This window comes from Oncorhynchus masou, chromosome 14, assembly GCF_036934945.1.
Source record: "Oncorhynchus masou masou isolate Uvic2021 chromosome 14, UVic_Omas_1.1, whole genome shotgun sequence".
NCBI lineage: Eukaryota > Metazoa > Chordata > Actinopteri > Salmoniformes > Salmonidae > Oncorhynchus > Oncorhynchus masou.
In genome coordinates, this window is record NC_088225.1 from 33,037,938 (window position 1) to 33,057,697 (window position 19,760).

General features: G+C 48.5%; 2 protein-coding genes across 2 annotated transcripts in view; one reads left to right on the forward strand and one right to left on the reverse strand.

Annotated features, from left to right (window-relative positions):
- LOC135554760 (ADP-ribosylation factor-like protein 6-interacting protein 1) overlaps positions 1–11,319 on the forward strand; it is a 37,089-nt gene extending 25,770 nt beyond the window's left edge. The window contains exons 3-6 of the mRNA XM_064987191.1: positions 932–1,051; positions 3,088–3,205; positions 3,312–3,396; positions 8,764–11,319. Coding sequence (XP_064843263.1) covers positions 932–1,051; positions 3,088–3,205; positions 3,312–3,396; positions 8,764–8,882 — 442 coding nt within the window. The 3' untranslated portion in view covers positions 8,883–11,319. The remainder of the gene's footprint in view (positions 1–931; positions 1,052–3,087; positions 3,206–3,311; positions 3,397–8,763) is intronic.
- On the reverse strand, positions 4,641–18,279 carry LOC135554759 (uncharacterized). Its single transcript, XM_064987190.1, has 5 exons — positions 18,082–18,279; positions 17,379–17,540; positions 16,307–16,508; positions 15,709–15,836; positions 4,641–4,953 (listed from the first exon to the last, which is right to left on the reverse strand). The coding sequence occupies exons 1-4, from the start codon at positions 18,244–18,246 to the stop codon at positions 15,724–15,726; spliced, it is 642 nt and encodes a 213-aa protein (XP_064843262.1). The 5' UTR covers positions 18,247–18,279; the 3' UTR covers positions 4,641–4,953; positions 15,709–15,723.
- Positions 18,280–19,760: the final 1,481 nt, after the last annotated feature.

Below are 19,760 nucleotides of genomic sequence, written 5' to 3' on the forward strand. Positions count from 1 at the left end.
GCAAGGCTACTGTCTTCACTTCTGCCTGTGTAACTAATCAGTAACGCTAGGCTACTGTCTTCACTTCTCCCTGTGTAACTAATCTGTAACGCTAGGCTACTGTCTTCACTTCTCCCTGTGTAACTAATCTGTAACGCTAGGCTACTGTCTTCACTTCTGCCTGTGTAACTAATCTGTAACGCTAGGCTACTGTCTACACTTCTCCCTGTGTAACTAATCAGTAACGCTAGGCTACTGTCTTCGCTTCTGCCCAGAAAATGTTTTGCATCTGTGATTTGTGAATAAGGGTCATCCATGCACTTTTTTTTACATAAAAGGCCACTCAAATGTGTAGTTTTGTCACAACTAGAGATCTGTGGCATTTTATTTTAAGGGAGCGTGCAATTGCCATGCTGACTGCAGGAATGTCCACTAGAGCTGTTACTAGAGAATTTAATGTTAATTTCTCTACCATAAGCCGCTTCCAAAGTAATATTAGAGAATTTGGATGTACGTCCAACCGGCTTCACAACTCCAGACTAAGTAAATGGCTTCGTGTGGTAGAGTGGTTTGCTGATGTCAACATTGTGAACAGAGTGCCCCTCGGTGGGGTAATGGGCAGGCATAATCTACGGACGACGAACACAATTGCATTTTATCGACGGCAATTTGAATGCTCAGAGAGACTGTGATGAGATTGAGGCCCATTGTCGTGCCATTCATAGGGCCTGATGCATTTATTTCAAGTGACTGATTTCCTTATTTGAACAGCAACTCTGTAAAATCTTTAATTGTTGCATGTTGCGTTTTATATATTTTTGTTCGGTATAGTAAATGTAGTTTTTCAGAACCTTTGATAGAATACCTAATTTCTCTGGTGTCCGCTGGTTTTGGCTTGCAGTGGAATTGAGACATCTGACCCTCTCTCTTCCCCCCCCCCTCCTTTCTCCAGGATGATCTACTACCTGGACCCCTCGGTGCTGACCGGCCTGTCCTGCACTGTCATGCTGCTGTGTCTGTCTGACTACCTGGTGCCTACCCTCGCACCCCGCATCTTCGGATCCAACAAGTGGTGAGAGCCTGGGGGTATATCTGGGGTACAGGGTGGGTATATCTGGGGTACAGGGTGGAGTGTGGGTATATCTAGGGTACAGGGTGGAGAGTGGGTATATCTGGGGTACAGGGTGGAGAGTGGGTATATCTGGGGTACAGGGTGGGTATATCTAGGGTGGAGGGTGGGTATATCTAGGGTACGGGGTGGGTATATCTAGGGTGGAGGGTGGGTATATCGAGGGTGGAGGGTGGGTATATCTAGGGTGGAGGGTGGGTATATCTAGGGTGGAGGGTGGGTATATCTAGGGTGGAGGGTGGGTATATCTAGGGTGGAGGGTGGGTATATCTAGGGTATAGGGTGGAGGGTGGGTATATCTAGGGTACGGGGTGGAGGGTGGGTATATCTAGGGTGGAGGGTGGGTATATCTAGGGTACAGGGTGGAGGGGGTATATCTAGGGTACAGGGTGGGTGTATCTAGGGTAAAGGGTGGGTGTATCTAGGGTGGAGGGTGGGTATATCTAGGGTGGAGGGTGGGTATATATAGGGTACAGGGTGAAGGGGGTATATCTAGGGTACAGGGTGGGTATATCTAGGGTACAGGGTGGAGGGGGTATATCTAGGGTGAAGGGTGGGTATATCTAGGGTGGAGGGTGGGTATATCTAGGGTACAGGGTGGAGCGGGTATATCTGGGGTGGAGGGTGGGTATATCTGGAGTGGAGGGTGGGTATATCTGGAGTGGAGGGTGGGTATATCTGGGGTGGAGGGTGGGTATATCTGGGGTGGAGGGTGGGTATATCTAGGGTACAGGGTGGGTATATCTGGGGTACGGGGTGGGTATATCTAGGGTACGGGGTGGGTATATCTAGGGTGGAGGGTGGGTATATCTGGGGTGGAGGGTGGGTATATCTAGGGTACAGGGTGAAGGGTGGGTATATCTAGGGTGGAGGGTGGGTATATCTGGAGTGGAGGGTGGGTATATCTGGAGTGGAGGGTGGTTATATCTGGAGTGGAGGGTGGTTATATCTGGAGTGGAGGGTGGGTATATCTAGGGTGGAGGGTGGTGGGTATATCTGGGGTGGAGGGTGGGTATATCTGGGGTGGAGGTTGGGTATATCTGGGGTGGAGGTTGGGTATATCTGGGGTGGAGGGTGGGTATATCTAGGGTGGAGGGTGGGTATATCTAGGGTGAAGGGTGGGTATATCTGGGGTGGAGGGTGGGTATATCTAGGGTGAAGGGTGGGTATATCTAGGGTGAAGGGTGGGTGTATCTAGGGTACAGGGTGGAGGGTGGGTATATCTGGGGTGGAGGGTGGGTATATCTGGGGTGGAGGGTGGGTATATCTAGGGTGGAGGGTGGGTATATCTAGGGTGAAGGGTGGGTATATCTAGGGTGAAGGGTGGGTATATCTAGGGTGAAGGGTGGGTATATCTGGGGTTACAGGGTGGGTATATCTGGGGTTACAGGGTGGGTATATCTGGGGTTACAGGGTGGGTATATCTGGGGTTACAGGGTGGGTATATCTGGGGTTACAGGGTGGGTATATCTGGGGTTACAGGGTGGGTATATCTGGGGTTACAGGGTGGGTATATCTGGGGTTACAGGGTGGGTATATCTGGGGTTACAGGGTGGGTATATCTGGGGTGGAGGGTGGGTATATCTAGGGTACAGGGTGGTGGGTATATCTAGGGTACAGGGTGGTGGGTATATCTGGGGTGGAGGGTGGGTATATCACACACACACACACTGGGTCTATTTCAGTGTCTGGCAGTGAGTTCTGCTGGTTCATAAGCCCATGTTCTGACCTGAGCCTGAAATGGGTAGTTGTGGCTCAGCAGAAATGAAGGGCACTTCCCCAACTGCCTTATCAGATATCATATGGCCCCATTGATAGACTCATCTCATTCTGCTGAGCTGGTTCTGATCAAGTGTTCCTGTTCAGATGGATGGAGAGATGTAGGGAGAGCTGTTGACTGACACTCTCCTCCTCCTTCCTCTCTCTCTCTTCCTTCCTCCGCTCTCCTCTCTTCTCCTCCTCTTTCTCCCTCTCTCCAGGTCTTCAGAGCAGCAGCAGCGTTTCCATGAGATCTGTGGTAACCTGGTGAAGACTCAGCGTCGCATCCTGGGCTGGTGGAAGAGACTCTTCTCGCTTAAGGAGGAGAAACCCAAGATGGTACACACACACACACACACACACACACACACACCGAGACCCACTTTAGCTCTGTCGTCTGTTCTGGAACGGGGTAGTGATGTCACTTCCGGTTGTCTCCCCACAGTACTTTGCGTCGGTGATCAGCAGTCTGGTGACGGTGGCCTGGATGGGACAGCAAGTCCACAACCTTTTCCTCACCTACCTGATCGGTACGTACCAGCACCTGTCTACCTGCCTGTACCTGTACCCTACCTACTTACCTACCTGTACCCTACCTACCTGTACCCTACCTACTTACCTACCTGTACCCTACCTACTTACCTACCTGTACCCTACCTACTTACCTACCTGTACCCTACCTACTTACCTACCTGTACCCTACCTACCTGTACCCTACCTACTTACCTACATGCACCCTACTGACCTCCCTACCTGTACCCTACTGACCTCCCTACCTGTACCCTACCTACTTTATCTACATGTACCCTACCTACCTTATCTACATGTACCCTACCTACTTTATCTACATGTACCCTACTGACCTCCCTACCTGTACCCTACCTACTTACATAGATGTACCCTACCTACCTTGTCTAGATGTACCCTACTGACCTCCCTACCTCCTTACCTACCTGTACCCTACCTACATGCACCCTACCTGAACCCTACCTACATGCACCCTACCTACTTACCTACATGCACCCTACCTACCTTATCTATATGCACCCTACTGACCTACCTTATCTACATGTACCCTACTGACCTCCCTACCTACTTGCACCCTACCTACTTACATACATGTACCCTACCTACCTTATCTACATGTACCGTACTGACCTCCCTCCCTACCTACTTGTACCCCACCGGCCGGCCTACCTACTTGTACCCCACCGGCCGGCCTACCTACTTGTACCCCACCGGCCGACCTACCTACTTGTACCCTACCGGCCGACCTGTATTCACATCCTTTGACTGGATTGAAATGGACTAAATTGAGATTTTGTGTCTTTGATCTGCATATTATACCCCATGATGTCAAAGTGGAATTAAGTTTTTTTACTAATGAATAACTATTCAACCCCTTTGTTATTGCAAGGCTAAATACGTTCAGGTAAAAGTTCAGTAAAAATGTCCTTAACAAGTCACATAATAAGTTGCATGGACTCACTCTGTGTGCAATAATAGGGTTTAACATATTTTAGAATGACTACCTCATATATTACATAGAGTTATTTGCCAGGTCCCTCAGTCAAACGCTGGTTCAACCACAAGGACCAGGGAGGTTTCACAATGCCTCGCAAAGAAGGCACCTATTGGTAGATGGGTAAAAACAAAACAAAAAATAGCAGTAATTGAATGTCCCTTTTTGAGCATGGTCAAGTTATTAATTACACTTCGGATGGCGTATCAATACAAAGATACAGGCGTCCTTCAGGCAACTCAGTTGCCGGAGAGGAAGGAAACCACTCGATTTCACCATGGTGATATTTAAAACCGTTAGTTTAATGGCTGTGATAGGAGAAAACTGACCTAAACGACAGAGTGAAAAATATTCCATAACATGCATCCTGTTCACAGCAATCCACTAAAGTAATACTGTAAAAAAATGTGGCAAATCAATTCACTTTTTGTCCTGAATATGAAGTTTAATGTTTGGGGCAAACTGAATGGAGCGAAGTACAGGCATAATCCTAGAGGAAAACCTGGTTCAGTCTGCGTTCCACCAGACACTGGGAGATGAATTCCCCTTTCAGCGGGACAATAATCTAAAACACAAGGCCAAATATACACTGTATAAGAAGACGTTGAATATTCCTGAGTGGCAGTTTCGACTTAAATCTACTTGACAATCTATGGCAATACTTGAAAGATTTGTCTAGTAATGATTAACAACCAAGTTGACAGAGCTTGAAGAATTTTTGAGAATAATAATGTGCAAATATTGTAGAATCCAGGTGTGTAAAGCTCTTAGACTCAACCAGAAAGACTCACGGCTCTTAGACTCACCCAGAAGGACTCACGGCTCTTAGACTCACCCAGAAGGACTCACGGCTCTTAGACTCACCCAGAAGGACTCACGGCTCTTAGACTCACCCAGAAGGACTCACGGCTCTTAGACTCACCCAGAAGGACTCACGGCTCTTAGACTCACCCAGAAGGACTCACGGCTCTTAGACTCACCCCGAAGGACTCACGGCTCTTAGACTCACCCAGAAGGACTCACGGCTCTTAGACTCACCCAGAAGGACTCACGGCTCTTAGACTCACCCAGAAGGACTCACGGCTCTTAGACTCACCCAGAAGGACTCACGGCTCTTAGACTCACCCCGAAGGACTCACGGCTCTTAGACTCACCCCGAAGGACTCACGGCTCTTAGACTCACCCCGAAGGACTCACGGCTCTTAGACTCACCCCGAAGGACTCACGGCTCTTAGACTCACCCAGAAGGACTCACGGCTCTTAGACTCACCCAGAAGGACTCACGGCTCTTAGACTCACCCAGAAGGACTCACGGCTCTTAGACTCACCCCGAAGGACTCACGGCTCTTAGACTCACCCCGAAGGACTCACGGCTCTTAGACTCACCCCGAAGGACTCACGGCTCTTAGACTCACCCAGAAGGACTCACGGCTCTTAGACTCACCCAGAAGGACTCACGGCTCTTAGACTCACCCCGAAGGACTCACGGCTCTTAGACTCACCCCGAAGGACTCACGGCTCTTAGACTCACCCAGAAGGACTCACGGCTCTTAGACTCACCCAGAAGGACTCACGGGTCTTAGACTCACCCAGAAGGACTCACGGCTCTTAGACTCACCCAGAAGGACTCACGGCTCTTAGACTCACCCAGAAGGACTCACGGGTCTTAGACTCACCCAGAAGGACTCACGGCTCTTAGACTCACCCAGAAGGACTCACGGCTCTTAGACTCACCCAGAAGGACTCACGGCTCTTAGACTCACCCAGAAGGACTCACGGCTCTTAGACTCACAGCTGTAATCACTACCAAAGGTGCTTCTAACATCTATGTGAATACTTATGCAAATTAGATGCATTTCATTTTATACATTTGCTATCATTTCTAAAAACATGTTTTCACTTTGTCATGATGAGATATGTTGTGTAGATGCAACACAACAACATGTGGAGTAAGTCCAGGGGTATGAATATTTTCTGAAGACATTGTACCAACCTGTAACTAACCAACCTGTACTAAACCCACCTGGGCTAATGGGTAACTAAACCTACCTGGGCTGATGGGTAACTCAGCCAACCTGTACTAAACCTACCTGGGCTGATGGCTAACTCAGCCTACCTGTACTAAACCTACCTGGGCTGATGGCTAACTCAGCCAAAAGGTCCCACGACTGTAGCTTACTCATTGCTGCATTATTTCACACAGTCCTGGTGTTCTGAGTTCAAACAATCAGGTTAATACAAGCAGGAGTATTTAGGTCCAATCGGGTAGCTTAGTGGTTAGAGCGTTGAGCCAGTAACTGAAAGGTTGCTGGATCAAATCCCCGAGCTGACAAGGTAAAAATGTCGTTCTGCCCCTGAACAAGACAGTTAACCCGCTGTTCCCAGGTCGGCCGTCCTTGTAAATAAGGATGTGTTCTTAACTGACTTGCCTAGTTAAATAAATAAAATACAATCGGTTGTATTCTGGTGTGTGACGACGTAGCTGAATTCTCTCTCCTGCTTTCTCCTGTTGCTATAGTAATGATGACAGTGACAGTTAAAGCCACCTGACACCACTAGAGAAGTGGCCACATAGGAAGGATGTCCGTAACGGAAGTCCTTGGACATGTTCCAAAATGGCACCCTATTCTCTGTAGGGCTCTGGTCAAAAGTAGTGCACTACATGGGGAATAGGGTGCCATTTTGGGATGCACACCCTGTCAGTTTATGGATCAAGTTAAATTCTGACTCCAATGTTACTTGGTTTGTACATGTCTTTGCATACCAGGCCAGCACAACAAGTATTGATTGGCACCTTTTTCTAACTATATAGTGCACTACTTTTGACTAGGGCCTATTAGGGGTAGTGGACTATATAGGGAATAGGGTGCCATTTCAGACCGAGACCCAGCATTCGCTATATATTCCAAACATCACCGGAGACCTTGGCTAACTATTGGTCTGACTGCGTAGCTGTAACAGACAAGCACAAGGCCCCATAGCCAGCTGTTCAGTAGTCAGTGCATTGGCATCCTGCAACTGTAAAATACCACGAAGAGAAAGGGTTATACATCATAGGATCAGTCCCTATTAGGGGAACCCCATAGGGTTCTGGTCAAAAGTAGTGCACTACATAGGGAATAGGGTGCCCTTTGGGAGGCAGACCTAGTCTCTTTACTCAGTTCACCGGACAAACTCTCCTACACAATCCCGACTTGTTTTATATATGGTGAGACATGGTTCCACTAAACGTGGAGTAGGTTGTTTTAATAGACCCGTTAGGTACCAAACTGCACAGTGGTGGAGGGACTAACCTGAGCTTGTCCAATAAGAGAGGCTTGTTTTGCTACAGTATGCACTAATGAGAACAGCCCTTTAAGCAGTATGCTGTTTAGTTAGTCCACAAATTTCTTGTTAACAAATTATAGTTTTGGCAAGTCGGTTAGGACATCTCCATGTTGCATGACACAAGTCATTTTTCCAACAATTGTTTACAGACAGATTATTTCACTAATCATTCACTGTGTCACAATTCCAGTGCGTCAGAAGTTTACATACACTAAGTTGACTGTGCCTTTAAACAGCTTGGAAAATTCCAGAAAATGATGCCATGGCTTTAGAAGCTTCTGATAGGCTAATTGACATCATTTGAGTCAATTGGAGGTGTACCTGTAGATGTATTTCAAGGCCTACCTTCAAACTCAGTGCCTCTTTGCTTGACATGGGAAAATCAAAAGAAATCAGCCAAGACATCAGAAACAAAATGGATGGCATCATGAGGGGAAATTATGTGGATGTATTGAAGCAACATCTCAAGACATCAGTCAGGAAGTTGAAGCTTGGTCGCAAATGGACAATGACCCCAAGCATACCTCCAAAGTTGTGGCAAAATGGCTTAAGAACAAAGTCAAGGTATTGGAGTGGCCATCAAAGCCCTGACCTCTATCCTATAGAACATTTGTGGGCAGAACTGAAAAGGTGTGTGCGAGCCAGGAGGCCTACAAACCTGACTCAGTTACCCCAGCTCTGTCAGGAGGAATGGGCCAAAATTCACCCAACTTATTGTGGGAAGCTTGTGGAAGGCTCCCCGAAACATTTGACCCAATTTAAACAATTTAAAGGCTATGCTACCAAATACTAATTGAGTGTATGTAAACTTCTGACTCACTGGGAATGTGGTGAAAGAAATGAAAGCTGAAATAAATAATTCTCTCTACTATTATTCTGACATTTCACATTCTTAAAATAAAGTGGTGATCCTAACTGACCTAAGACAGGGAATTTTTACTAGGATTAAATGTCAGGAATTGTGAAAAACTGAGTTTAAATGTATTTGGCTAAGGTGTATGTAAACTTCAGATTTCAACTGTAGTGACTCTGTTTCCTTTGTTCCCAGTGAGTTTCCTGCTCCTGCTTCCTGGTCTGAACCAGCATGGCGTCATAAGCAAGTACGCTGGCATGGCCAAGAGAGAGATCAACAAACTGCTGAAACAGAAGGAGAAGAAGAACGAGTAGAAAGAGGGGGAGAAGAAGAGGGGATCTGTGAGATGAGACGAACGAGAGAAGAAGAAAATGAGAAACCCGTAGATCAAAGAAAAGGAGCTTCAACTAAAGTACTTCTGTACTTCCTCAGTCTGCTCAGACCAACTCTCCCCCCTTGACCTCTGACCTGTCACCTAACCAACCAATCACCTGGCGGGATTTTTGTTTTTCAACCGGAAGTGTTTTTCCACCTACCCTCCCATGCATGCAGTCAGTCGCCACGTCGGTCAAGGCTTTAGTTGACGAGTAGACCACACTGAAACATTACAACACACACATATTAACCCCACACACACATGGAGGTGGCCCCCAGCTGTGTCTCTCTAGATCCTATAGGGAGGTGTTTAAGATGCCAGTCACTTATTACTTTTGAAGTCCGAGGAAAGACTACTGAACAGAAACCTCTAGCAATATTATTATCCCCTCCCCCCACACTTATAAAATACCATCACAATACAATATATAATCAATCTCCCAGAGAGGATGGTTAGTTTACTGGACATGCTGATGGTCGGTAGTGTCAGTAATTAAATCTCCCAGAGAGGATGGTTAGTTTACTGGACATGCTGATGGTCGGTAGTGTCAGTAATTAAATCTCCCAGAGAGGATGGTTAGTTTACTGGACATGCTGATGGTCGGTAGTGTCAGTAATTAAATCTCCCAGAGAGGATGGTTAGTTTACTGGACATGCTGATGGTCGGTAGTGTCAGTAATTAAATCTCCCAGAGAGGATGGTTAGTTTACTGGACATGCTGATGGTCGGTAGTGTCAGTAATTAAATCTCACAGAGAGGATGGTTAGTTTACTGGACATGCTGATGGTCGGTAGTGTCAGTAATTAAATCTCCCAGAGAGGATGGTTAGTTTACTGGACATGCTGATGGTCGGTAGTGTCAGTAATTAAATCTCCCAGAGAGGATGGTTAGTTTACTGGACATGCTGATGGTCGGTAGTGTCAGTAATTAAATCTCCCAGAGAGGATGGTTAGTTTACTGGACATGCTGATGGTCGGTAGTGTCAGTAATTAAATCTCCCAGAGAGGATGGTTAGTTTACTGGACATGCTGATGGTCGGTAGTGTCAGTAATTAAATCTCCCAGAGAGGATGGTTAGTTTACTGGACATGCTGATGGTCGGTAGTGTCAGTATTGTTTCAGAAGGCTGGGACACTGCTGTTGTTGTTGTTGCCATCGTTCCTTTACCTTTCAGATTCCTGCTTCTGTCTGTTTTTAAGATTGCACTGAAACCGTAGCAGAAACTGGAGTTTAGAGTAGAGAAGCAGACCTAGGTGACGCCTCCCACATGGCACCCTATTCCCTATGTAGTGCACTACTCTTGACCAAGGCCTATTTAGGGAATAGTGTTATTTGGGACTCAAGCCTCGTCTGGTGACATTTGGAATATATAATTCTGGGTCTGTCTGAAATGGCACCCTATTCCCTATGAAGTGCACTATCCCTATAGGCCCTGGTCAACAGCAGTGCACTATCTAGGGAATAGGGTGTTATTTGGGACTCAAGCCTAGTCTGATTGACATTTGGAATATATAATTCTGGGTCTGTCTGAAATGGCACCCGATTCCCTATGTAGTGCACTATCCCTATAGGCCCTGGTCAACAGTAGTGCACTATCTAGGGAATAAGGTGCTATTTAAGACACCGCCCTGGTGTGAGCTGACACTGGTTCAGAGGCACAGACCTAGGATCAGCGTAACCTGCCCCCTACCCTGACCCTTACTGTCTAGTCCAGGGGATCTTTACCTTACTAGTCCCACTGCTGTTACGCTGCTAGCTGGACCTGCTAGTCCTTTATCTGTCCCTCCTCTGTCCCTGTCTCACGACGGTCTAAACCCAGCTCACGTTCCCTGTTACTAATAACGCTGTTAGCTACTAATAACGCTGTTAGCTCCTAATAACGCTGTTAGCTCCTAATAACGCTGTTAGCTCCTAATAACGCTGTTAGCTCCTAATAACGCTGTTAGCTACTAATAACGCTGTTAGCTCCTAATAACGCTGTTAGCTCCTAATAACGCTGTTAGCTCCTAATAACGCTGTTAGCTCCTAATAACGCTGTTAGCTACTAATAACGCTGTTAGCTCCTAATAACGCTGTTAGCTCCTAATAACGCTGTTAGCTACTAATAACGCTGTTAGCTACTAATAACGCTGTTAGCTCCTAATAACGCTGTTAGCTACTAATAACGCTGTTAGCTGGACCTGCTAGAGTCCGTTCTGTCTCTCTATCTCTCTGGTCGGGGGGCCAATGATTGTAAATACGCCAATCCTCTTCCTATCTTTTATCTCTCTGTCTTGTCTGTGTTTATATTCTTTACCTACTATCTCGCTGCTCCTCTCCTCCATTTCATCTGTTTTGAGTTCTCTACAAACAATGAATAAAGTCTGATTTAAATGAACATGGATGGCGGCTCGCTCATTGATCCTGCTTCGTAGTTTACCCCTCGGGTGTTGAATGGTGTTGACGTTAGGGAGGGAGGGTGTTAAATGGTGACGTTAGGGAGGGAGGGTGTTAAATGGTGACGTTAGGGAGGGAGGGTGTTAAATGGTGACGTTAGGGAGGAGAGGTGTTGACGTTAGGGAGGGAGGGGTGTTGAATGGTGTTGACGTTAGGGAGGGAGGGGTGTTAAATGTTGACGTTAGGGAGGGGTGTTGAATGGTGTTGACGTTAGGGAGGGAGGGGTGTTAAATGGTGTTGACGTTAGAGAGGGAGGGGTGTTAAATGTTGACGTTAGGGAGGGAGGGTGTTGACGTTAGGGAGGGAGGGGTGTTGAATGTTGACGTTAGGGAGGGAGGGGTGTTAAATGTTGATGTTAGGGAGGGAGGGGTGTTGAATGGTGTTGACGTTAGGGAGGGAGGGGTGTTGAATGGTGTTGACATTAGGGAGGGAGGGGTGTTGACGTTAGGGAGGGAGGGGTGTTGAATGGTGTTGACATTAGGGAAGGAGAGGGAGGGGTGTTGAATGGTGTTGACGTTAGGGAGGGAGGGGTGTTGAATGGTGTTGACATTAGGGAGGGAGGGGTGTTGAATGGTGTTGACGTTAGGGAGGGAGGGGTGTTGAATGGTGTTGACGTTAGGGAGGGAGGGGTGTTGAATGGTGTTGACATTAGGGAAGGAGAGGGAGGGGTGTTAAATGTTGACGTTAGGGAGGGAGGGGTGTTGAATGGTGTTGACGTTAGGGAGGGAGGGGTGTTGAATGTTGACGTTAGGGAGGGAGGGGTGTTAAATGTTGATGTTAGGGAGGGAGGGGTGTTGAATGGTGTTGACGTTAGGGAGGGAGGGGTGTTGACGTTAGGGAGGGAGGGGTGTTGAATGGTGTTGACATTAGGGAAGGAGAGGGAGGGGTGTTGAATGGTGTTGGCGTTAGGGAGGGAGGGGTGTTGAATGGTGTTGACATTAGGGAGGGAGGGGTGTTGAATGGTGTTGACGTTAGGGAGGGAGGGGTGTTGAATGGTGTTGACATTAGGGAGGGAGGGGTGTTGAATGGTGTTGACGTTAGGGAGGGAGGGGTGTTGAATGGTGTTGACATTAGGGAAGGAGAGGGAGGGGTGTTAAATGTTGACGTTAGGGAGGGAGGGGTGTTGAATGGTGTTGACGTTAGGGAAGGAGAGGGGTGTTGAATGGTGTTGACGTTAGGGAGGGAGGGGTGTTGAATGGTGTTGACATTAGGGAAGGAGAGGGAGGGGTGTTAAATGTTGACGTTAGGGAGGGAGGGGTGTTGACAGAGGGAGGAGTGTTAAATGTTGACGTTAGGGAGGGAGGGGTGTTGAATGTTGACGTTAGGGAGGGAGGGGTGTTGAATGTTGACGTTAGGGAGGGAGGGGTGTTAAATGTTGACGTTAGGGAGGGAGGGGTGTTAAATGTTGACGTTAGGGAGGGAGGGGTGTTAAATGTTGACGTTAGGGAGGGAGGGGTGTTGACGTTAGGGAGGGAGGGGTGTTGACGTTAGGGAGGGAGGGTGTTGGCGTTAGGGAGGGAGGGGTGTTGGCGTTAGGGAGGGAGGGGTGTTGACGTTAGGGAGGGAGGGGTGTTGACGTTAGGGAGGGAGGGGTGTTGACGTTAGGGAGGGAGGGGTGTTGGCGTTAGGGAGGGAGGGGTGTTGGCGTTAGGGAGGGAGGGGTGTTGGCGTTAGGGAGGGAGGGGTGTTGGCGTTAGGGAGGGAGGGGTGTTGGCGTTAGGGAGGGAGGGGTGTTGGCGTTAGGGAGGGAGGGGTGTTGGCGTTAGGGAGGGAGGGGTGTTGGCGTTAGGGAGGGAGGGGTGTTGGCGTTAGGGAGGGAGGGGTGTTGGCGTTAGGGAGGGAGGGGTGTTGGCGTTAGGGAGGGAGGGGTGTTGAATGTTGACGTTAGGGAGGGAGGGGTGTTGAATGTTGACGTTAGGGAGGGAGGGGTGTTGAATGTTGACGTTAGGTAGGGAGGGGTGTTGACGTTAGGTAGGGAGGGGTGTTGACGTTAGGGAGGGAGGGGTGTTGAATGTTGACGTTAGGTAGGGAGGGGTGTTGAATGTTGACGTTAGGGAGGGAGGGGTGTTGAATGTTGGCGTTAGGGAGGGAGGGGTGTTGAATGTTGGCGTTAGGGAGGGAGGGGTGTTGAATGTTGGCGTTAGGGAGGGAGGGGTGTTGAATGTTGGCGTTAGGGAGGGAGGGGTGTTGAATGTTGGCGTTAGGGAGGGAGGGGTGTTGAATGTTGACGTTAGGGAGGGAGGGGTGTTAAATGGTGTTGACGTTAGGGAGGGAGGGTGTTGAATGGTGTTGACGTTAGGTAGGGAGGGGTGTTGAATGTTGACGTTAGGTAGGGAGGGGTGTTAAATGGTGTTGACGTTAGGGAGGGAGGGGTGTTGAATGGTGTTGACTTTAGGGAGGGAGGGGTGTTGAATGTTGACGTTAGGGAGGGAGGGGTGTTGAATGTTGACGTTAGGGAGGGAGGGGTGTTGAATGGTGTTGACGTTAGGGAGGGAGGGGTGTTGAATGTTGACGTTAGGGAGGGAGGGGTGTTGAATGTTGACGTTAGGGAGGGAGGGGTGTTAAATGTTGACGTTAGGGAGGGAGGGGTGTTAAATGGTGTTGACGTTAGGGAGGGAGGGGTGTTGAGACTGTACTGACCGTTTCCCCCCCCCCCAGGGCCAACCCTCCATTTTAAATGTCTTGTCAGACAGACGTGGTTAGATAGTTGATGTACTGTTCTACTCATGGCACTGGACACACTTTTTGCACACACACACACACACACCCGTTCAGTCTCCTATGCACACATTCTCTCACACAGTTCCCATTAATTACTTATTTTATTCAGTGAAAAGCCCCTCCAGTTTGGTGCTGTAACACTCAGCCAAGATCTGCCAGTTTGGTGCTGTAACACTCAGCCAAGATCTGCCAGTTGAGTGCTGTAACACTCAGCCCAGATCTGCCAGTTGAGTGCTGTAACACTCAGCCCAGATCTGCCAGTTGAGTGCTGTAACACTCAGCCCAGATCTGCCAGTTGAGTGCTGTAACACTCAGCCCAGATCTGCCAGTTGAGTGCTGTAACACTCAGCCCAGATCTGCCAGTTGAGTGCTGTAACACTCAGCCCAGATCTGCCAGTTTGGTGCTGTAACACTCAGCCCAGATCTGCCAGTTGAGTGCTGTAACACTCAGCCCAGATCTGCCAGTTGAGTGCTGTAACACTCAGCCCAGATCTGCCAGTTTGGTGCTGTAACACTCAGCCCAGATCTGCCAGTTTGGTGCTGTAACACTCAGCCCAGATCTGCCAGTTGAGTGCTGTAACACTCAGCCCAGATCTGCCAGTTGAGTGCTGTAACACTCAGCCCAGATCTGCCAGTTGAGTGCTGTAACACTCAGCCCAGATCTGCCAGTTCAGTGCTGTAACACTCAGCCCAGGTCTGCCAGTTCAGTGCTGTAACACTCAACCCAGATCTGCCAGTTCAGTGCTGTAACACTCAGCCCAGGTCTGCCAGTTCAGTGCTGTAACACTCAGCCCAGGTCTGCCAGTTCAGTGCTGTAACACTCAGCCCAGATCTGCCAGTTCAGTGCCGTAACACTCAGCCCAGATCTGCCAGTTGAGTGCTGTAACACTCAGCCCAGATCTGCCAGTTGAGTGCTGTAACACTCAGCCCAGATCTGCCAGTTGAGTGCTGTAACACTCAGCCCAGGTCTGCCAGTTCAGTGCTGTAACACTCAGCCCAGATCTGCCAGTTGAGTGCTGTAACACTCAGCCCAGATCTGCCAGTTCAGTGCTGTAACACTCAGCCCAGATCTGCCAGTTCAGTGCTGTAACACTCAGCCCAGATCTGCCAGTTCAGTGCTGTAACACTCAACCCAGATCTGCCAGTTCAGTGCTGTAACACTCAGCCCAGATCTGCCAGTTCAGTGCTGTAACACTCAGCCCAGGTCTGCCAGTTGAGTGCTGTAACACTCAGCCCAGATCTGCCAGTTCAGTGCTGTAACACTCAACCCAGATCTGCCAGTTCAGTGCTGTAACACTCAGCCCAGGTCTGCCAGTTGAGTGCTGTAACACTCAGCCCAGATCTGCCAGTTCAGTGCTGTAACACTCAGCCCAGATCTGCCAGTTCAGTGCTGTAACACTCAGCCCAGTTTGGCCAGTTCAGTGCTGTGACACTCAGCCCAGATCTGCCAGTTCAGTGCTCTTCGGGGAGCAGGTTTAATAATAACTGTTATTCCAGGGAGTTGTTCTGACTAGATGGAGTCTTAGTGGACTGGTTTTGGTTGTATTTCACTGGTGTTGGACTGAACTGCACTCAGTTGGGTCAGAGTTGGGGGTGTGTGTACACGTACAGTTGAATTGTGTGTTTAGTAGAGTCGGAAGGAACAGCAGTCCGTCTCCCAGCGTCGTGTTGCCCACAGGACTCTCTCTCCAGACTGTCTCCTGGCGTTACCTGGACCTGCTGGAGTCCTGGTCTCACCTGAAACACACACAACGCATGTACACACACACAACGCATGTACACACACACAATGCATGTGCGCACACACACACACACAACGCATGTACACACACACAACGCATGTACACACACACACAACGCATGTACACACACACACAACGCATGTGCACACACACACACAACGCATGTGCACACACACACACAACGCATGTGCACACACACACACAACGCATGTGCACACACACACACACACACAATGCATGTGCACACACACACACACAATGCATGTGCACACACACAACGCATGTGCACACACACACACACACAACGCATGTACACACACACACACACAACGCATGTACACACACACACACAATGCATGTACACACACACAACGCATGTATACACACACACAAACAGCTGTGGTTCGTACAGGATACTGTGGGTTTACATGAGAAAATGTAAGAAAGAAGGAAACAGTGTATTACCTGTCAGTATATCATGTTGATGCCACAGTGTGGGTCTACCAGTGGGGTTGTGTGGTGAGGGAGAGGGGCTAGGACTCCTGTGCTCACTGCGATAGGTCGTCCAGTAGGGGGTGGGCTCCTTGGGATTGGTCACCTCTCTCATGGCCACGCCCTCGCGATTACGAGACCAATTACTCTGACCCAGCCTATGAAGAACATTGAACTGGAGAGAGAGGGGGTAGAAGGATAGAAGAGGGACCAGAGAGAGGAGGTTGAAGCATAGAGAAGGGGTCATAGAGAGAAAATAAGAATAGGCGTTTGGGGGGACCGCGAGGGAGAACGGGGCAAAATAGAAAGATACAGGGGATATGAGAGAAAGATACAGGGGACGAGTAGAGGAAGATACAGGGGACGAGTAGAGGAAGATACAGGGGACGAGTAGAGGAAGATACAGGGGACGAGTAGAGGAAGATACAGGGGACGAGTAGAGGAAGATACAGGGGACGAGTAGAGGAAGATACAGGGGACGAGTAGAGGAATATACAGGGGACGAGTAGAGGAAGATACAGGGGACGAGTAGAGGAAGATACAGGGGACGAGTAGAGGAATATACAGGGGACGAGTAGAGGAAGATACAGGGGACGAGTAGAGGAAGATACAGGGGACGAGTAGAGGAATATACAGGGGACGAGTAGAGGAAGATACAGGGGACGAGTAGAGGAAGATACAGGGGACGAGTAGAGGAATATACAGGGGACGAGTAGAGGAAGATACAGGGGACGAGTAGAGGAAGATACAGGGGACGAGTAGAGGAAGATACAGGGGACGAGTAGAGGAAGACCTCGGTGGGAGAATGGAGAGGTGTGGGAAAGAGGGAGATGAATAGTGTTCCATTCTATTCAGTTGTTCAGGGGTTTCCTTCCTCTGAGGCTACAGCACCCTCTACTGGTGACATTGAGTACTGGATAAAGCTGCCTGACAATTATAGTGACGACATGAACGTAGGTGCTGCACTGAGACAACACAGAATGAAATAAAGCTCAACTGACGGTCATTCATCCATCCATCCATCCAGAATGACACTTGGTCGTACCGGGATGATGTCTTTGGGGTTATGGATGTCTCTGCTGTGTGTCTGTAATTGGCTGGTGGATGTGTGACTCAGGTCCAGCTGACTGGTGTGCTGGGAGGGGTAGGCGGGATCTCGGAGAAAGAAGACCAGAGGTTGGCCATCGGCCTCCCGCCCACAGTAACTCTGGAGAGTACCAGGAAGAGGATCTCAGGACACGTCATGCCAAAGACACGTGTGTGTGTGTGGTAGTGGTACAGGTACAGTTCTATAATACCATCTAGTGGTACAGTCCTGAGTGTGTGTGGTCGTGGTACAGTTCTCTAATACCATCTAGTGGTACAGTCCTGACCTGAGTGTGCGTGGTCGTGGTACAGTTCTATAATACCATCTAGTGGTACAGTCCTGAGTGTGTGTGGTCGTGGTACAGTTCTCTAATACCATCTAGTGGTACAGTCCTGAGTGTGTGTGGTTGTGGTACAGTTCTATAAACCCATCTAGTGGTACAGTCCTGACCAGAGTGGTCGTGGTACAGTTCTATAAGACCATCTAGTGGTACAGTCCTGAGTGTGCGTGGTCGTGGTAGAGTTCTATAATACCATCTAGTGGTACAGTCCTGAGTGTGCGTGGTCGTGGTACAGTTCTATAATACCATCTAGTGGTACAGTCCTGAGTGTGCGTGGTCGTGGTACAGTTCTCTAATACCATCTAGTGGTACAGTCCTGACCTGAGTGTGTGTGGTTGTGTAGCTGGTCCCAGATCCCTGTGGGTCCCCCAGTGACAGGGTGCTCTGGTGCATCAGACGCCCATGCCTCGGGCCGGAAGACTGGGGTTTGACTGGACCCCACTGCCCAGTCAAGGCCTCTGGGATGTGGGTCATCTGGCTGCCCATGGGCACACTATCCACCTTGCTCCCCTGGCCGAAGCCTACTGTCACCACAGTGTCCCGGTTCTTAGACATACTGCTGGTCAGTCCCCTGGAAAAGAACATATCATTTTATCTGTCAAGGTTCAGTCCCAAATCGTACCCTATTCCCTATATAGTGCACTACGTTTGACCAGAGCCCAATGGAACCCTATTCCCTGTATAGTGCACGACTATTGACCAGGGCCCAATGATAACCTATTCCCTGTATAGTGCACTACTATTGACCAGGGCCCAATGATAACCTATTCCCTGTATAGTGCACTATTATTGACCAGAGCCCAATGATAACCTATTCCCTGTATAGTGCACTACTATTGACCAGGGCCCAATGATAACCTATTCCCTGTATAGTGCACTACTATTGACCAGGGCCCAATGATAACCTATTCCCTGTATAGTGCACTACTATTGACCACGGCCCAATGATAACCTATTCCCTATATAGTGCACTACTATTGACCAGGGCCCAATGATAACCTATTCCCTATATAGTGCACTACTATTGACCAGGGCCCAATGATAACCTATTCCCTGTATAGTGCACTACTATTGACCAGAGCCCAATGATAACCTATTCCCTGTATAGTGCACTACTATTGACCAGGGCCCAATGATAACCTATTCCCTGTATAGTGCACTACTATTGACCAGGGCCCAATGATAACATATTCCCTGTATAGTGCACTACTATTGACCATGGCCCAATGATAACCTATTCCCTGTATAGTGCACTACTATTGACCAGAGCCCAATGATAACCTATTCCCTGTATAGTGCACTACTATTGACCAGAGCCCAATGATAACCTATTCCCTGTATAGTGCACTACTATTGACCAGAGCCCAATGATAACCTATTCCCTGTATAGTGCACTACTATTGACTACAGCCCAATGATAACCTATTCCCTGTATAGTGCACTACTATTGACCAGAGCCCAATGATAACCTATTCCCTGTATAGTGCACTACTATTGACCAGAGCCCAATGATAACCTATTCCCTGTATAGTGCACTACTATTGACTACAGCCCAATGATAACCTATTCCCTGTATAGTGCACTACTATTGACCACGGCCCAATGATAACCTATTCCCTGTATAGTGCACTACTATTGACCAGAGCCCAATGATAACCTATTCCCTGTATAGTGCACTACTATTGACCAGGGCCCAATGATAACCTATTCCCTGTATAGTGCACTACTATTGACCAGAGCCCAATGATAACCTATTCCCTGTATAGTGCACTACTATTGACCAGGGCCCAATGATAACCTATTCCCTGTATAGTGCACTACTATTGACCACGGCCCAATGATAACCTATTCCCTGTATAGTGCACTACTATTGACCACGGCCCAATGATAACCTATTCCCTGTATAGTGCACTACTATTGACCAGAGCCCAATGATAACCTATTCCCTGTATAGTGCACTACTATTGACCAGGGCCCAATGATAACCTATTCCCTGTATA

What these genes read in the sequence shown, in the direction of transcription:
- LOC135554759 (XM_064987190.1), bottom strand. Translation starts at nt 18,246, where the DNA reads ATGGGCAGCCAGATGACCCACATCCCAGAGGCCTTGACTGGGCAGTGG. An exon ending in ACACAACCACACACACTCAG is followed by an intron (nt 17,541 to 18,081) that starts GTCAGGACTGTA and finishes GGTACTCTCCAG; the next exon opens with AGTTACTGTGGGCGGGAGGC. An exon ending in TCAACATGATATACTGACAG is followed by an intron (nt 15,837 to 16,306) that starts GTAATACACTGT and finishes TGTGTGTTTCAG; the next exon opens with GTGAGACCAGGACTCCAGCA.